We start from the raw sequence: 19,428 nt of genomic DNA, 5'->3' as shown, positions 1-19,428 counted from the left end.
AATTAAACCTAAGTGCATGTTTTTGGACTGTGGGAGGAAGCCTGAGTGAGTGTAGTGAGTGTAACAACCTATTGGAATTACCTTATTAATAACCTTAACTGGAAAAAGATCTGGAATTTACCTGCTAGATATATAATCAATAATAAGGTTAAAGAAGTATATTTTAAGATAATTCACAGAATTTGCCCATAGACCAAGACATAGAACCCACGTGACGGGGGAGAACATGCAAACCCCATACAGAAGAGCCGGAGTTGAACCGGCGACCCTCTTGCTGTGAGGAAAGAGTGCTAACCACTACACCTCCGTGTAGCCCTGATATTATTAAAGGAAAATAAAATATTCCGACATTCATATTGTCATTCAGACAACAAACCTTGTTCCAAATTAATGTGGCATTCACAAATATCTGGTAAGTAATCTATATTTATATTCTTTTTGGATCCTATTATGTATGACGATTAAAAACACTAATTTTGCACTAATTTTTATGTTGAAATGGACAGAACTCATATGGATCATATTTCTTAAAGAGAACATAACATCATATATAACGCACATTAGTTTTATTTATTAATCATACTGTACATCCAAAATAAACATTTTATAATCACAATTAAAACAAAAAATATTGCATTATAATTTAACCCATGTAATCATTCAGGTGGTAGATATTCAACATACAGTATGAGGGCATGCCAACAAATACACAGTCTTTCTCGCACATTTTGCCATTTTATACACCCACACAAGATTTTGAATTAAAAACCATTTAATTCCAAAAAAAGCTACTCAAAAACAGGTCATCTTTTTCTGATCTTCTTTCTTTAATATTCTACCCACAGCTCTCTGTATGCCCTAAAGAAACAAACTCATAATTATGTCTCTTAAGAGTATGAAACGGGTCAGATCCTCATTCGTTGACATCAACAGCAAGGCTCTTGGTTTTAGGCACCGATTCTATTGATCATTTGTTTGCCCACATGTTAATACGCTATGCTTGCACACAACAAAAAAATCTGTTCAAATGCTAGATCAGGATACATCAGTTAATCAGGTGAAAGTTAATTTAAAGGATGACAATGATTATTACATACACTGCCAGTCAAACATTATTGAACACCCCATATTGTCCTTTTTTTTTTTGTTCAATGACATGAAATGTGATCACTGAAGACTTTAAAATTAAGCAAAATGATGTGCTGATATGAGTAAATGTTGATATATAGTTAAAGATGCCCTTGACTTGCCCTCACTCTACATTTTCATAAAATAAAAACTATGCATTATAGATAATTATAAAGTGTCTCTGAGGGGCACTTCACAGATTTAACCTGTCAATAGAAGTACGACAGTTGCATTGTGACTTCTGTAGCTCTGACGGGAGCTTTCTAAAATCTGAGACAAATTGGGAACACTTTTACAATGTACAATTTTGAAAATTAGCATCAATTTGAAACTTGCTGTGAGTATACCCAACAATAGTGCCTGTCAATGCAGCGCTCAACAATCACGTTATTTTAGAATGCATTCTATCAAGTTAAACCTCATGATTTTTATGATTAAAACATGGTTTCAAATTAGTTTTATTATTGTAAAGTAACACAGTTTAAATCCTAATGTCAGCCTATTAGTTAGCAAGCTCTCAATTCTAACAAGGTCTTAAATTAAAGGCAGGTGCACCTGGAGATGAGAAGACACTTATGTATAAATGTCACAACACAGAAAAAAGTTCCCACTGTGTTTGTAGGGATGCACCAATCCAATACCGATCAATACTGACCCATATATAGCTGGATTGGGTATCTTGTTTATATGTTTATGTAGTTAATACATTATATACTTTAATTCCTGCTTAAATTTTGGGTATTTGTTGCTGCATTTAAAAGGTTTGCACTTGAACTGTAATTCCTTTTTACTTGTACATTTTTTTTGCCAAGATGCTGGTGCATTAGTTATTACTTTAATATTAAATAATTTATATTTGTTGCATTTTCTTTTTCAAAGTCAGGAAAGTAATGTTTAAGTCATGCCAGATGTTGCCTTACACATAAAAGAAAGATCCCAGTCGCTTCCCTACAGTGAGGCACAACACAGCTCTATCAGATCGTTTCTCTGTGTCGGGAATGTAAAAGTCAGATTGCTTCAGTTTTGTGCTTCAGGTGTCTTATTACAGTGAACAAGATTTTGAACATCTCCAAATAAATATAGATGATTTCCACTTAAACAAAACTCGCACACAGTTAAATTCAGTTTTACCTGTGCCTTGCCTTTAATTGCTATTTTTATTTACAATGTTGCTTGAGATTTAACCAAAAGTGTTGAAATGTAGGGTGTTCAAGAACTTTAAGAGGCAGTGCACAATGGTTTCTTCATGAAGGTGAAACAATTCCATCCATGTTCTGCCTTAAGAGTTCCCAAAAATACTTACCTTGCAGTATAAAATCTGGTTTGGGCCAGCTGGTCAGTCAGGAGTTCATTCAGTACATTCAACAAGTCCTGTTGAAACTGATACTTCTGGCCACAGTTCTGTTGTAATAATAACTAATTAATACACAGTATTCAGGGAGAGAGGACCCAGCGGTTGTACCACCCTACTTATGTTACCATAGGGCATCATGGGAGTCGAACAGCTACTGTGCGGATTGTTATGGATTTTGAAGTTGTCACCAGCCGGTGGGCTACAGTTTGCCTGGACTGTTGTCACAGAGAGAATCCACTGAGCGTGAAGGCTGCATGAAAAGGCTAGTGCAATGTCAGTCCGACCGGAGCAGTCAGAAGAAATCCACAGAGGCAAGCACACCATGGATTAGCCGAGAAGCAGAGGAGCACGCGAGATGTGAGCCGGGAAAGAAAACAGATATGCAGTCATTGTTTGTCACAGCGAGGGATCACAGTTAGCCACTGGGTCCCAGCTGCAGGCTCTCCTGCTTATGCTTATCCAGCCACTGTAAGATCTGCTGCTTGAGCTCCTCGTTTGGCCTGATCTGGTCCATCGTTAGGGGACTGCGGTTGAACGGGTCTGTCTGGTCGCTGCGAGAAAGACATCATTTATAAATGGTTACTTCATTGACTTCTATTGACAATCAGATTGTTTAACAGCAGCACCATATAATACAGTACTGTTTGTTCCACCAGGTCACTTTACTGGTTTATTTGCACTATCTCTGTTTACAGCCGATGACAATAGGCCTATATTAGGCCTTCTGTATTTTTTCTATAATATATATGTTACATACCACTTATATATTTAAATATATTTATTCATTGATGTTCACACTACTACATGCAACAACCTTTTTAACCTATTTAACTTGCTAAAATATATTTTCTCCAATGTGCAAAAATAAAAATGCAAAGTCTGCAAATTTACACAAAGTGTGTAAAAAAACAACACAAAAAATATATATTAATAATAAATGCCAAATAGCAGAAAAGTATATAATGCATATAATATGTATGTACGTGTCATATTTTTTATTATTTATATTCTGTCTTCTATACCTATACACCTATACCTTGAGCTGCTGTGACAACTAAATTTCCCCACTGCGGTATAAATAAAGTCAACTCATATCTTATCTTATCTTTTGCACACCAAGTATTTATGTATACATCTCATTCACAAGTTTAACCCCCTGAAACCCACAACCTGATAGCAGGGTTAAAAAGGCTTTAAAAAATAAATACAATTACACCATTTATCGGAAACTGCTAACACAGAAATGATCATATCAGATTTTTCCGCTTGCGGAAGAGACAAATAATGACAATAATCTCGAGAGAATTCTGTGCTTTGTGGAAAATAACAAACCTGAGGAGGTGCCTTGCTATAGTTGAGCGGTCAACTGTGACATTGGAGGAAGGGAGAAGAACTGGATCGAGCATCAGAGTGGACATGATGGGATCCAAGAACTCATCTGGGGCGTCTGCATACGTCTCCTCTTCCTGCTGCTGTCTGTCTGCATGGGACTAAAACAGAGGCACAATCACTACAAACCTTTTCAATGTTTCATCCTGCATTCACGACAGCAAACACAGATTTAGAAAACTAATGAAATATTATTATTATTATTGTTGTTATAGTCTTATCTGAAGAGCAGTCTCAGAGTCAAATGATACCTTTATTTTATCAGCAATGAGTCCAAAAGCCACAATCATGTCCCCAGGCTTGTTTATCTTCTTCAGTACCCGAACTGTTTGTGAGAAGAGGGTAGGGGAGTACGATCGTCCATCCTTCGGGACTGTAGCACAGAAATTCTCCTCATCACTGCCAAAAACAGAAAAACTTTTTTTTTTTAATTGGAAACTAAAATAGATATAAAAATAAGCAAGGTGCCTCTGTATCTGCTCTTCAGAGGATACTGCAGCAATAAAATAATGAGATAAGACAAGAAAATATATATATATTAAAAAAGAGACTGCTAAATGCTTTTTTACAATTTATTCTACAATTCAACAATGAAGAGTGTTAACAACATACCCCAGATTCAGGTAGATGGTGCAGATGTCAGAAACAAGCTGCTGGGGCTTGAAGTCGAACTCACTGAAGTCCTTGACTTTAAGGGCGCCCATCTTGGGGCCGACCAGGTGCTGCAGGAAGTAATTCAGCATGGAGATGATCCTCTCAGCCAGGAAGGGGTGCACAAAGATCCCCTTGATCTCTGCAGGAATGGGGAAAATGATAAAAAGGAAAACACATATGGGATGGATAAAGTCAAACTGTAAATGGGTGGTTGACGTGAACTCAAATTCAAAGTGAAAAAAAGAATAATTCAAAAATATATGTCAAATGACATACAATTATATTCCCTTATATGTGAATAATTCAAAACTGAATGTGTCCATTTCTAATTCTTCATATATTTAGCATATTATTAACTTTTTGGTGTGGTAGTCCTAAAATGTGTCCACCGGTGTAACAAAATAAATAATGTCATTATTTAATTCAGAGAATGTTGGACAGATAAGATAGATAAGCCCAAGGCATATTAGTTATGAATATTTTTTATCAATTTACATTATTTTCAATGATCAATCAATGTAAATTGATAAAAATATTCAGATCAATACTTAAACTGCGTTGTACCAAAGGACTACCTTAAGACGACCTAGGACAGTTGCACAGGTGGACAAATGTCATTTGTTGAAGAACGATACTCATTGTTTGCAGACGGATTAGATGTAGAAGAATGAACTGCATATTAAAACATTAATTTTAATCAAATATTAACAAATTTTAGTAATATTTGTCACTGGGAACACAAAAATTGAGTGTCACGTCAACCACCCAAATGCATAAATCGATATGAAGAATCAAATCATTTCTGGCTGACCTGAGGTGAGGAAGGCCAGAGTGCCGATGGTCTCGTTGGACATGATGTTGTGGAAGCGTCCCAGCTGTCCAAACATCTGCAGACTTGACTCCTTCTCTCTTCGGGCATCGGGGGCCAGGCCCTCCCACTCCCCTCGATCCCGCTCCAACTGCAGAACCTTGATTTTACTCAGGTACTACAAGGTAAGAAGACAGACTTATTTTCCTATTAACAGCTAAAACAATAAACAAGTTATTAGTCATGAGGATTTAAACTAATTAACATTTTTGGCAAGCAAGTTTATATCCCCATAGTCAACAAAAGCTGTGCCAGATTCCCTCTTTGTGTACACTTGCGCTAATGCAAAGCTAACCTTTATCAACAAATAAAGTGGCAATAGAAAAGTTTATTTTGCGGTAAAACAAGAGTGAACTTCAACATTCAGTTGGCATTCTTTCTACAACCCCCAAGTTAGGATGTTGTCTAAAACATAATTAAACAGAATACAAAAATGTGCTAATCCCTTTAGACTTGTATTAAATTGAAAATGGTACAAAGACAGTATATTTTATGATAAACTTTTATACTACATATAAATATATACTACAATCTGAATTTGATGCTTTCTACAAAGTCGCCCATAAAGTTGGAATACATTTTTTTTTTACCTCTTTACATGAAATGATTGTGACAATGTGATTTATTCTTGACAGATAAAGTGTACAACTTCTCAAAATGTTATTAACAGATCTCTACCAAACAGATCACAATGAAAATTAAACCACAATTAACAGAGGATTGCGTCTGAAAAAACGAAATTATTCCAACGTTATGGGCGACAGCGTCCCAGCCTTTTTTGGAGCACTGAGATCAGGGGTTTCTAAATCAAATAGGGACTCTTTTGGTTGTTGGCAGTTGCCGGGCTCTGAGGAAGGCAGAAAGACATCAAGTGGTGTTTGCAACAGGGCCAAAAATAATACCACTGGGATGTGAAATCTTGAAAAGTTTCCTGTTTCCACTTTAATTGTGAATTAAGTACCACAGCAAATTGAAAAAACAGTCAAACAGAACATAATAGTTCACTTTATACGACTATGTGACTGAAATGCCTTTTTGCCACAAAGTATTTCATGCATTGCTGATCTTACCTGAATAGCCTCATCCAGTAGGAAGATGGCATCGTTCATCAATAAGTTAAGAAACCTGAGGAACAGAGGGGGGTTCATGGCCTCCAGATTCTCAGATGCATAGTGCGCCAAATGCTGAAACAAGAGATATCAAACTTTATGAGGAACATATTGGGATAGATCTTAATAAACTACAGTTTCACAATATATAATCAACTAGTTATAAACCATGCATGCCGGCTTTTGCCCTCATTCACTCTACTGCCTTAATACTTACAGACTGTCGAGCCCTCTGAGGATATTTGTGATTTTGGGCGATGTTAATAAAATTTAATTTAACTGAATTCAGGCTATTGTGGGTCACAAAGGACAGTTTACAAGTCTAATGTAGGGCATTTTCTTTCCTTGCTGCTACTCTTCACAGTTGACAACTATTTGAATGTGATGTGGTGAGACTGAGGAAAAGAAAGGCCTTCTGGAAGAGTTTTTTTTTTACTGCTCATCAAAAATCTGTGTCCGCTATTGATAAAGGTACCCAATTTACATCCACCACAAAATATTACCAACATATTTATATTTTACATATTTACCCAATGTTCTTATGGCTATCTAATACCAACATTGTTGTATAGTAGTACACTTAGACTTATTATTTTGGTTTCAGTAAATGTTAGGTGATATTTTTCTTGAAGAAAGGGACTCAAGGAGTTTGTTTCTAGCTACTGGGGCAGCAAGCAACATGATTGAGACAGGATTAGGTTTTTGAGGATTATCAGATGCACCCAAACAGTCTAACAGCAAACACATGAAGAAAACACCAAACTCAGACAAAATAAGAAATAAACCAGCAAGCCTCTTTATACAAGGCTGTAAAAATCAAACCTTTCATTTTGTAAACAGTTTACTTGGATGAAAAATCTCCAGCTTCTTATTACCTTGATGCACTCTCTGTAGTTCTCTTTGCCCCACATGTACTTGAGGATGGGATACATGGGTCTCCTGTAGTTGAATTTCTGTTCAAACTGATGAGGATCACCTGGGGAAAAAATAAAAATCAAAGATTGCTACCTTCTATTTGTTTTCACTTCATCAAGCTTCTCTCCTTATCTTAACAATGTGTGAGCAGGTGTTCTCACCAAGGTTATAATAGTTTTGGATTTTTCATTAGTTTTAGTTTTAATTTCGTTGTGAATTTTTGTTTTCAAATTTAGTTAGTTTAAGTTAGTTTTTAGAGTGAGTTTTCAAGTTTTAGTTTAGTTTTTATTTTTTGAAAATGCTTAGTTTTAGTTTAGTTTTTATTAGTTTTAGTTTTTTTGTACTGGGCTATATGTTGGGTGCCAGATTCAAAGAGGTCATAATAAATTTTGCCTTTATTTCCTTTGGTTTATCCATCTCAGCCCCAATAAGGTTATTAACTCTTACAGTTCTGGGTGTTTTGAATTTTTGTTTCGAGTGTAGACATCCCAGTCTCAGTAAACATATTTACTAATGTGTTCCTGCATGTTCAAATAAATACACTGAGTTATGAATGAAAAAACGAAAACTAAGGACATTTTCACTATAATTTTAGTTAGTTTTGTAACCACACAATAGAGTTTCAGTTAGTTATAGTTTTTTTAAAAACTCTAGTTTTTATTTTTATTTCAGTTAACGAAAATCTTTTTTCAATTCTAGTTTTCGTTATTTCGTTAGTTTTCGTTAACTATAATAATGTTGGTTCTCACACAATCCAACCTCTTCACCTGACTGTGAAAGGCCCCAAATGATCCCAAGAGTTAGTTTTTCTGAATGTCACTTCAAGTTTTAATCAAAGTCTGCCTTTAAATCAGGTTCTTTTTCATCTTCTTACTTGTAAAAGCACCTGTTAAGCAATATGACTTTGGCTTTATCCAATACATCTCAATGCTGCTTCCATCTACAACTTATGATGAATTAAATACCTGTGAATTCAATGTCTACAAACACAGTGATAAGGGCCTCGGCCAGCTGAGGTGCATGTCTGTAGGAGCAGAAGACTCTCTCCCGCTGGAACACGATTGGCTGAACAGCACCAGGAGCCACCGGCTCCATGTGGGGCATCACCGCCTCTAAGACCTCTGCAAGCTTTGCCCTTAAATGAGGGTTCTTCATCCTGTGGTGCATAGAAGAAAGGAGGAATTAAAGCAAAAATTCCAAGATGGACTGCACCAATCTAGCCCCATGTGGCTTCACAATTCTGCCTTTCAATCAACCGTGATCACTGACATTAAAGATTAAGTCATGTACCTCTCTACGTTACCCATGAAGACAGTGATGAAGTTAAGAATCTGCTCCAGACTTTCTGCAGAAGTCTCCAAAACATCGTCTGCAAATCGTCGCAGGAAGATGAAAAAATCTCCCAAGTTCTCTGCAAAAAACTCTGACAAACAAAAGGCACACGCAAGTGATGACGATCATATAAAGGAATGTTCAGCATGAAAGCATGATTGTGACTAATCACTTTCTTGTATGCACAGCTGCAGTCAAGCATTTTGTAGTAGCAGCTGAATATATTATCCAGAGTTTAAGGTTTAAATTTCAGGTCCAAAAGTATTTCAACTGACATTTTTTATCTTAACCTGAGCCTGAACCCTGCAGCGTTTAACAATAAAATGATGTGAAATATCATTAATTACACGCTGGCAAGGTGTCATAACATCAAGGGAAAAATCCTGTTTCATTTGTGTCACTTATCACTGAATTTGTAACACAACACACCGTTTCACATGCTCCAATTTAGGAGGTAAAATATTAAGAGAATTTACAGTTCAGTTCAGTCGGTTCAGGCTGCCAATAAAAGCTTTGAGGGAAAAGTTTGGTGGGCTTTTTGTTCTACTGTGTTTGTAGTATAGTGGAAGATCTGACCTACCTGGTATATAGCACAGCATAGTATTCTGTAGGGAGGGCAGGGGAAAACTGAGTGCTACATGCTCAGGCCCCTGGTTCCCCATGCCAAGCTGAACCAGCAGAGCAGCGGTGGAAGCTTGGAGGTTAAGGCAGCATTGCAGCATGGCGGGCTGCGTGGTGGCAGCTTTGGTTGACAGGTAAACAATCATCAGACGCTCAAACTGCTCCAGGAGCTGCTCAGACATTGGGTTGCCTGTTCGCTGGGCATCCTGCCACGCCACCTGGAGCCGGTGGAGGGACTGGTTCATCTTCACCATCTGTTCATGGAGTCTGCACATGCATGTGCATGGACACAAAAAAGAACACAGAAGACAATACGGGTTAATGCTGCCATATGATGCAAACATAAGGAACAAACAGCACAGCACGTTTCTGCGGGATCTATTCAAAGATACACTTGTTAACAGATGGAAGATGTGCTGCTGGTGCTTGTTTGGAGGCTTGTACCTGTGGAAGCCGAGATGCATGGTGAGCTGTGTGAGGATGAGGTTTTCAGTCAGTAGGCTGTAGGACTGTGCAGACTCCACCGGCTGCTGAGGGGGCACAGGGATCAGACAGGTTTCCTTGTCGAGACCTTATAAGAGATAAGGAATCATTTAGTCATTGAGTTTAATGTATACTCTTGAAATATTCGGCTATTAAAAAACTGCTTTAAGCATAGTTATATAACGTTAGCCTCATAGCATAATTGCATAATTAATTTTTTAGCCAAATTGTGATATCTGCCAATCTGTCTGCCTTATTGCCTATGTCCTCAACCTATCAGAACACTTGTTAGAGTCCAAAATCACTTTCTGCCTTAGTCATCTCTGTGATTTAGGCATTTTTGCCGCTACATACAAACCAAACTACATTATTTATAAGAGAAAAATTGCCTTAGTCAGGGCATATTCTGCCTAAGTCACTTTTATCTGTTATGAAATCGATGTGTTTAATTTTTTATGCAAACTTGTTCACACTTCTTTTTGAACTTACTGTTACAATATCAATTAAAAATACCAATGGGCTTACTAAAAATTGTGTTATTTCTTGTTTCCCAAAAACGTTCAAATATGACTTAGGCAAATATGCTATGAGGCTAACGATAAGCAAAAGTATTGGTGCAACTAAAAATGAATAGCAAAATGGTAAAAACTAATGGTTTATTAACCTGTTGCGTGCACATTGCGATTGCGCCTCTCTTCTTCGCTCAGCTCTTTGAGGGCGCAGTATGTAGGGTTGAAGGTGAGCAGTTTGGGCGACCGCGGCCTGCAGAAGGGCTGGCACAGCTTCAGCAATGCTGCACCCAAGTTTAAGAAGAATGCATCTGACGCGTACATCTGGAAGAAGATCTCTGGCATCTGATTGGCCCATATCTTGGCCCGGCCGGCGTTTGCCTGCAGACAGCTGCCCAACCACGATAGCAGCAAGTGGCGCGTCTCACCAGTTCGCTGGAGCAAGTTTTTCAAGATCTGGTGCAGCTTGTCATGAAACTGACCCATAAACTGCAACACAAGGAGAATAAAAACATCATTAGCCCTGAGACACTCATACTCACGTAGTAAAGAAAACAGGAAGATCACATTAAAGAGAATCCGTTCACCTGGTGGATGTTGGCCTCCTGGACCTTTGTCTCCTGGGCGCTAGAGCGGGAGGGGTTCAGGAAGTAGCCATGTCCCTCCACCACACCAGGGGTTTTCAACAAGCAGGAGATACTTAGCACTGCTCCCAGAAGGGTTTTCTGGTACTGCAAACCATTAGCTGGGTCTTTGGGTTGAATATGTTCCACCAATACCTAGGGGAAAAAAAGAACAATAGTTGGAAGTATTTTAAAAGCTGGGCACACAAAAAACACAAACAAACATGAAATATTGGGCCATTACTGGGTATCTGATGACTGTATATTATAATGTGTTGCTTAATTAGTAGTGGACAGTGACATTAACAGCTGTTGTGAGTTTGAAAATTTATGACAACATTTGCAAACATCCTTGTGTGTCCCCTGACCTTGGCAATATCTTTCTGGTGGCTTAAATAGAGCAGGACATCTAGGTAAGTGTAGAGGACAGGCTGGCACAGGTCCAAGTCTTTGATGCGTCCCTGGTAGATATCAAACACTGGTACCATCACCTCCTCGAAGGTACGCACCTCCTGGTCGGAGAGCAGGCCAGCAATGACCTCCTCCACAAACTCAACGACCTCCTCTGGCTCTGAAACACAACGGCTTTTTAAGAAACTGAAAAGAGAAATCAGAGAAATTGGACAAATACATGACAACAGAAACAGCCCTGAACCTACGTGCGGATCGGAAACCTTCCAGCAACAGGTCCAGAAGCTGCTCGTAGATGTTCTGGCTGATGTAGATTTCTGGGGTTAGCAGAACCGTCCGTGTGTTGGAGACTGTCAGGTTCTTACAGCGAACAGCAAACGACAGTAACTTCTCTGGTACCTTCGTCACCTAATGCACAGGTAATCAAGTCAATGAATAATGGAAGAGCATGGGTTATTTTTATCTCCCAATTAATTAGTCTTAACAGCCGGTTATCTTTGAAAATGTTGCATTAAGTGCTACAAAAAAAAACCTTGCACCTCTTCTTTGGCTCTCTGGTAACAAGCAAAAAGGTAAGGGATGGCACATTTCTCTCCAGCATCACGGTCAGCAGACAGGTTTACAGCGCTGCATGACGTCATGTAGATGAGGTGGTTTCCTGGCTCAGGTACCAGCAGACGGTTAAACAGCGCCTGGAGGACACAGATCAGCCTGTGTAAAACAGCTGCTTACTGACACATACACTTTCTAAACAACTTAAATAATGAAATCAGTATTCTGCAAATTTCTTCCTCCATCCATCAATCTTCATAATGAATCTAATTGTTTTTGCTGCTTTAAGGCTGCCATTTCATCACCAGTTTTAACAAAAATGTTGTGGTTTATTGAGATAAGAGAAACGCAACATGAGAAGAATAGAGTGATGACATATAAACGCATTGTTTGATTTGATCAGACCTGTTCTATGTTGTCCATGTCCAGCCAGTCCTGTCCATCAAGATCTGCAGCCATCTCCTCCAGGTAAACACAGCGAGGGGGGATCCCATTACCTCCTCTCAGACTGGGGTCACCTAGGGGCGAATAAGGACAGGGTCCTTAAAATAAAGTCTGCTCAAACCATATTACACATAACAACCCATGACGAATAAACCATATCAAGCATGAACACTGGATTAATTGTGGTTTGGAAAGAAATCAGCAGCATAAACATCAACATTAGAATGGATGAGACACAGGAGGATTTAATGTATTTACTCTGGTTTATTTCAGACTGAGGTGGCAGAAGAATTCATTACTATGTGAAAACAGCATTTCCTGATCATCATGACTCATCCTTAGACGGTCTCAGTGGTGGAGAAACCCAGCCGGCTCACAGGGAGACTTAACAGCAGAAATTCACAGTGTGCAAGGTCTTTGTATTGTCTTAAAGGCTGGTGAGTCATTTGTTGCAGTACTTACTGGAAACCTAAAATTTGACTTTCAGGATGCCAATTACCCTCCAAAAATACCACTAAAAACAAAAGAACAGACTATTTAGGTTCATTAAAGACACCTGTCTGTCTGCCTGTCTATTGTCCCATCCAGACTGAGTCAAGTGCTTCAAGGGAAATGGTTTGCTGTTAATGTAAGACGGTCAACTTATCTGACCTGATTCTACAAACCTTTCTCACACCAAGAGCCCTATCTTGCATCGAAGCAGTGCACAGCACAGTGCAACTGTCAATGCTAGTTTCAGATCACTGCAGCTGTCAGTTTCACACCCAGTGTCCTGTGTAAGTAGTGAATGTACATACACTTAATGCGTCCATGGGCAATGCGCTGTGGTCAGGTGCACTGATGGCATATTGAGATCTTGAGGCAGCAGAAAGTGTTAGTACCACTGACCAACAAAACTTGTATGTTAAGTATAGTCATCAGGGGTCTTCAAATAACCATATGATATGATAAACCTATATGACACTTTTTTCTTCACCTTTTAGGTTCTACACCGGAAACTGCCGTAAGGTCACGGGTCCTGGGTCATTGATCAAAGCAGGATATATGACACAATTTGAAAGCTGCAGAAATAATTTTGACAAAGTGTGCAGGGTTTATTGTCGTGCCGCCTTTCTGACTGACAGTGTGAGCGCATCTGGGATGTAAATAAATGACTCACTACCCTTCTTCCAACATGGATAAAACACCAGTTGAAAGTTGCCTGGAGTTGATGGTCAGGAATCTCTATCTGAGGTGAAACTTCATTTATGATACTGATGTATAATTGTTATTTAACCAACCGTAAAATGAGAAGGAGAAAGAGCAAGGAAGGAAAGACAGGTCGAGATGATAAAGAGATAGAGAAATCTAAAGAGAACCAGTGTTGACAAGAGAGGCAGCATTACTTTAGAAAGGAGTTATTCAATGTAATTCACTCTAACTCTGTATCAGTAAAGGGTTTGTGACATCAATGCAGACAGAGCAACAAGCTGTGAGTGACAGCTGTCTTGTATTAATGAGGCAACACACATATTGACCTGGATCTTATGCCCATATGCTTTGGGGTATAACTGACAGATCAAAAGCTGTTTTTTTTCGCCCTCCTTTTACTTACTGTTGTCCAGAGTGATGAGAAATATCCGCTGGATCATGTGATTGACATTGAGCTGTTCACACAGCTCCTGCCGGGACCGGAAGGAGCGGCTGATCTCTGCCACAGAGTCGTCATTGTCATCAACGCTGTCTGACACAGAGTTTTCTGACTCTGATTGGCTCTCTCCTGAGTCCTCCACTGTGATACAAGTTACAGAGGATATGTATTAAACCATGTGGATACACTAAGCCAGATGTTAGTACGACCTACACTTACAAGAAATAAAAAATACTACTCATACGTGAAAGTATGTTATATCTGTCTTTATGTGAATGCAATTTTGATCCCTCATAAGTACTGACTACGCTTCTAAGAGGATTGTAGTAGCTCTGATAACTCTACTCACGTGGTGGTTCAGCACACTGTTCTGGTTTCTGGCCTGATGCAAACTGCTTGGCATCAGCCAGTGAGCCGAAGAGGGCAGCGAAGGGGTTACAGGAGATATTCTGGTTGTTGTTGCCCTGGTCAGTCATCTCATTGGGGCTCAACACTTACTCCATCCAAGATCCCAGCCTTAAAGAATGATGCAGAGAAAGAAAAAAAACTTAGTGGCAGCAAGACAAGGCTCAAAAAATGCCAAAGTAAGGGATTAGTGAGCATGTACTGTATAATTCCACGTACACATGAAATCATCATCCTTTCTTCACATCATTGCTACCTCATGCATACAGTAAAATACAGCTGCACAACTTCAGCACCTTATCGTTAACAGCTTGGTAGTTTTTTTTAATCATTTTTATTCAAATGATCTATCGCTAATCAAGCGATAGATCATTTGAATACAGGACTTTCATTCCCAAATTAGGTTCCTACTTCACATCAAAAAGGCCAATCATGTCATTCTCCTCTTTTTCTATAGACGAGTTGATTAAAATCATTATTATATTGAAAAGGTACAGAAATGTCAGGAGGGCATTTTTCTCTTCTTCTTGAGGTTTTAAGACAGAAAGAAAGTCCATTTGATGTGGCTCTAGGATTTAATTCCTCATTGCCCATTGCCAAGTGTCTACAGTCCAGCTGTCCTCAAAAACCTTAACAGCCATCCCTCTGTCCTCCGTACACTAGTCTTCTTTTAATACCTGCCTCATTTGTGCAATCCTGCCAATATTTCCTGGGTCTGTACCTCCTATTTTCTGCATGTTATAAGGACATCTCAAGGCAGCTCTTGATAATAAACACAATAAACTACTGGACATTTTCTAGTAATGTTCAGATCGCTGTGTCCTAGATTCAACCTGCCCATTATTACATCCTCTTTACGTTTACTGTACCAAATCTACCATATGCTGAATGCCTTCTTGTGTACCTTGGTGTTCTCATCACCAAGGCCTGACCTGGGAGCTGCATTCTGACTCAGTTGTGAGAAAGGCTATGCAGTCTGTTTCATCTTAGACCCTTGAGGAAATTCTATCTGTATCTGTTAGGATACTGGTTATTGTCCACTGCAGCATTGAGAGGATGGGGAACATTACTGCCTGGTACATAAACAGCACTGAGGGACCGCAAGGCCCTGTAAAGCTTGGTTAGTTTGGAAGGATATAGAATAGGTGGTGCTCTAACTTCCCTAAATTATATTTAAAACAGGTGCTGCAAGAATAAGCTAAGGAGAATCATTATGTATCCCATTCCACCCAGGTAACGGCCATTCATGTTAAGGTCAGAAAGGCGGTACCCTTTGAGAGAGTACAACACAAGCAGAGATCTAGTCAGAAAGCAAAACGAGTAAATGCCATAGTGTTAAGTTTGAGTAACGTAGTGCATAGAAGCTTTTTTCCCCCCTCCCTTTATATATTGATTCCCCATCATCCATGTCTATTTTGTCTAAAGGTGTCCAGGAAAGAGATGGGTCTTAAGTCTTTTCTTAAACATTGAGATGGACTCATATCAGATGAAGTTTGGTAACTTGTTCCACCAGCAGGTAGCTATATAGGAGAAAGTCTAGCTTGAGCCTTCAGGCCCTGTAGCAGTACTTTACTTGAGTATTATTTTTTATGCCACTTTCTACTTCTACCCAACTACATCTGAGGTAAATATTGTACATTTTACTCCACTAGTTATATAACAGCCTTAATTACTAGTTGTTTTGCCAATTTAGATTCTTGACACACATTTTACATCAACTAATACATTATTAATTCAATGAATGTGAAGTAACCCAGCAATATATAGAGTATCAGAGTATTTCTAATATTATATTTTTGCTATTTTTTTACTCAAGTACAGGATCTACCGCTGTCATACACATTCATTACTATTTATAGTCGTTGTAAACTCCTTTAAATGCGCAAATTGAAGTAATTGGCAGGATTACATTTGACTGGAATTTTACCTGATACGATTATATGATAAGGACAGCCAGTTCTGTGATCGGCACAGGGCTGGACACGCTAACATCAGTGGCAAAGGAAAGGAACTTAGAAAAACTGCTCTTGACCCTTGGACAATACCAGTCACCCTCTCCATAGCACAACAACAGAGTAGCATGTTCAGTGGCAAATTGCTGTCACTGACCTGCTCAACGGACCGACTGTTTGTACTGTACTGTTCATGCAATGTTCCTGTGTTTGTTCTGTATAACAATAAAATGGATACCTGAATATCCTCCTGGATAAACCAAGTATCTATCTATCTATCTATCTATCTATCTATTGTTAGGAATAATCTGTTATTCTGTCTCTGTTTTCTGTCTCTGTACATGGGGGTCACTATCTGATTGACTAGGTCACTATCTATGCATGCATAATTCACTAACTGTGTGTGTGCCCAACGGTTCAAGAGGGACGCACTTTCTGGAGAGCTCAACCCACATTTTTTATTAAACATTTGTTAAGATATTAAAAAGGGTTCAGGAAAAAATAGAGGGGGTCCAGACTTCATAAACTGATACGCCTTAATCATGTGAATCATTGTAGTTTGAAGCCAGAGACTCTGTAACTGCAAATTTATTGACGTATTGTAAAAAAATTATGTTAAACTGAGAACTTGGGCGTCTCCTGTTCATCATTCCCCATCGAACGATCTGCGCTGAGAAATAGGTGAGAGGATTTACTGTTGAGTCAGATAATTTAATTTAAAAAGGTTTCCTCAATGCATTTCTCAACCCTATCTATCCATCTATCTATCTATCTATCTATCTATCTATCTATCTATCTATCTATCTGTGAATGTGTCAAATGAGATTAACTGACCCTGATGTTTTCCCTTTTGGTTTCCATGCTACGTTTCCTCTGAGGAGCTTAGAAACTTTTCTGATATGACATTCAGAAAAATGAGAATCGATAACACGCCTCCTGCTGCTGACAACAGTGAACATATGGACCGCCTGTTGTTCCCCTTCACCGGACTGTTTGATCGCTTCCTCCTCAGCTGAACGTTACAACGTGTTGTCACGGTTACCCATCACATCAGTTCACCACCTGACAGTTATACTCGTGTAACTTAGTGGAGCTAGCTATCCCACTAGCCACTACTGCGCTATTACAAACGTGTCATGTCACCGGTTAACCCTCTGGAGTCCATCTATTTATTGAAAATACATGTTTTATTTACAGTAATAACTTTCTTTATATATGATATGTAGACAAGCTGAGAAAGCCAGTTGAAAGTTCAATCATAGGAGCTTTCACAGTGTGCCATTCATGCTTCTAGATCATTTATAAAATGTGAATTTTCTTTCTACAATGAGAGCTATTACTATTTTACATGCAAATAGACTTTTGTAGCTTTATCATTTATTATTTTTTCTGCTGTTTTTGTCTGTATAAATGGTAAAAACAAAATGGTACATTCCCATAGACACCTGTGTCTTTTGTTTGTATTTTGGGTTCCTGGCAGCTTTATACTTTATTAATTAAAATAAAATGAAAAATCTGCCTGATAGCAAGTTTGTGTGGAGAAAAAGGAGCCATGCATGTGATGCAAGGACAGACTGAAATATGATGAACACAGAAAGAAATTAATGCATAGGAAGTTGACAAATTTGAACCAAAACTCCTGGACTTCAGAGGTCTAAGCAAATTAACAGCAGCTTTAGCTACTTGTTAGCTAACTAGCTAGCAAGGTTAGCTCGTAGCTGCATCAGGGCTAGTTAGCTAGTTAGCTAGCTTCTAGAGTAGCGAGCTAAGCTGTCATGGGGTCACCACGACTCTATTTCAGCATTTATTCTACAAACTATTACATAGATTTCGCGTTTCGTCAGTCTCAATCAGGTATACAAACGATAAAGAGGGCTGTCGTACCTGTTTGACGGGAAGAAGTGCGTGTTTTTTTGTTATTTAAAAAATTGCTTCTACGAAACCAGTGGCAGTTCCTCAGTAAATTGAAATTGTAAACGTCATCAACACGAGACGAAGCGTCTTCTTTGCTGAGTAACTTTTTACTAAAAATGAAAACATCTTGCTGATAATATCTGCCTCAGCTTCATATTGAAAAAAAATGTATTGTTTGGATTCACTGGTTTCCTGCGAGTAAATATATATATATTAGAATTTTACTGTATTTTATTTTCTATTTTTGACTTTTTGAATATTCTTGCGTGTCTTGCTGTACTGATTGTGCAATGTTTCTGTGTGTGGGTTGTACATATTATAATTATATTTATTTATTATTATATTTTGTCTGTTTTCTATATTTTATTACATTGTGGGGTTTTTTGTTGTTGTGTATTTTCTTCTTCTAAATGCTTAGAGAGAAGCCACCCACAATTTCATTGTACTTGAGTATAATGACAATAAAAAATCTTTCTTATTCTGAACAAAGAAATATTTGCTTACCATTCTATTTGATTCATCTAACTATTATTTTGACAAAACAAAAAGTCAATACTTAACAGAGCTAACTGTCCATAATAAACAGTAGGCTATATTTCTTATGTATTTGTGAATGCATAAACAAAAAAATAAGGTAAAACAACCTCTCTGTGTGACAGAATTATAGGTAGTAAATGTATGGTGTCAAAACATGGGAATTAATAATATCACCTACTTAGACTAGATCCACACTAATTGTTTGTGGAAATAAATACTTCTTGACTGTTATGCAAGAAAGAATAGAAGCTATTAGATAAGACACTGCTTCCACTTTTTATGGTAAGGGGGAAAAAAGGACAAGTGGATCTATTTTTTTTTTTCAATTATCTTTTTATTAAGAACAAGTTAAAAATACAGTCATATACACAGATAATACTTTTTGATTTTTTACATAACACACATACAAATAAAAATCCCCCCACCCTACAACAATGGATCTAGTTTTTTAATAAATAACTGGTTAAATAAATAGGAAGGACTGAGATATTCTTGCCTTTTGTATGTTAAATGTATGCATGCAATTTAAATGTTTGGTTTTTTACATTTTAATTTACGATAATGTATTTAGATGTAAATGTTGTAGAATATCCAGGGA

At 38.1% G+C, this 19,428-nt stretch overlaps 1 protein-coding gene across 2 annotated transcripts; it reads right to left on the bottom strand.

Annotated features, from left to right (window-relative positions):
* Positions 1 to 549: 549 nt before the first annotated feature.
* ube4a (ubiquitination factor E4A (UFD2 homolog, yeast)) lies at positions 550 to 18,361 on the bottom strand. Of its 2 annotated transcripts, XR_009394163.1 has the most exons (21): positions 18,264 to 18,361; positions 14,372 to 14,538; positions 13,987 to 14,163; positions 12,354 to 12,466; positions 11,936 to 12,088; positions 11,645 to 11,804; positions 11,354 to 11,556; positions 10,950 to 11,141; positions 10,518 to 10,851; positions 9,815 to 9,941; positions 9,330 to 9,637; positions 8,708 to 8,840; positions 8,383 to 8,573; positions 7,378 to 7,478; positions 6,464 to 6,577; positions 5,337 to 5,511; positions 4,484 to 4,664; positions 4,123 to 4,270; positions 3,815 to 3,972; positions 2,432 to 3,033; positions 550 to 858 (listed from the first exon to the last, which is right to left on the bottom strand). XR_009394163.1 is itself a non-coding variant. In XM_059331561.1 (20 exons), exons 2-20 carry the CDS (start codon positions 14,496 to 14,498, stop codon positions 2,898 to 2,900), a joined length of 3,231 nt encoding a protein of 1,076 aa, XP_059187544.1. In that variant the 5' UTR covers positions 14,499 to 14,538; positions 18,264 to 18,361; the 3' UTR covers positions 550 to 2,897. The 2 variants fall into 2 exon arrangements, 1 of the variants encoding a protein (XP_059187544.1); XM_059331561.1 differs by having other exon boundaries at positions 550 to 3,033.
* Between the last annotated feature and the right edge of the window lie 1,067 nt (positions 18,362 to 19,428).

The sequence above is a fragment of the Centropristis striata genome, chromosome 4 (genome assembly GCF_030273125.1).
Source record: "Centropristis striata isolate RG_2023a ecotype Rhode Island chromosome 4, C.striata_1.0, whole genome shotgun sequence".
In the NCBI taxonomy this organism is placed as follows: domain Eukaryota; kingdom Metazoa; phylum Chordata; class Actinopteri; order Perciformes; family Serranidae; genus Centropristis; species Centropristis striata.
This window is presented reverse-complemented; position numbering and strand designations above follow the sequence as displayed.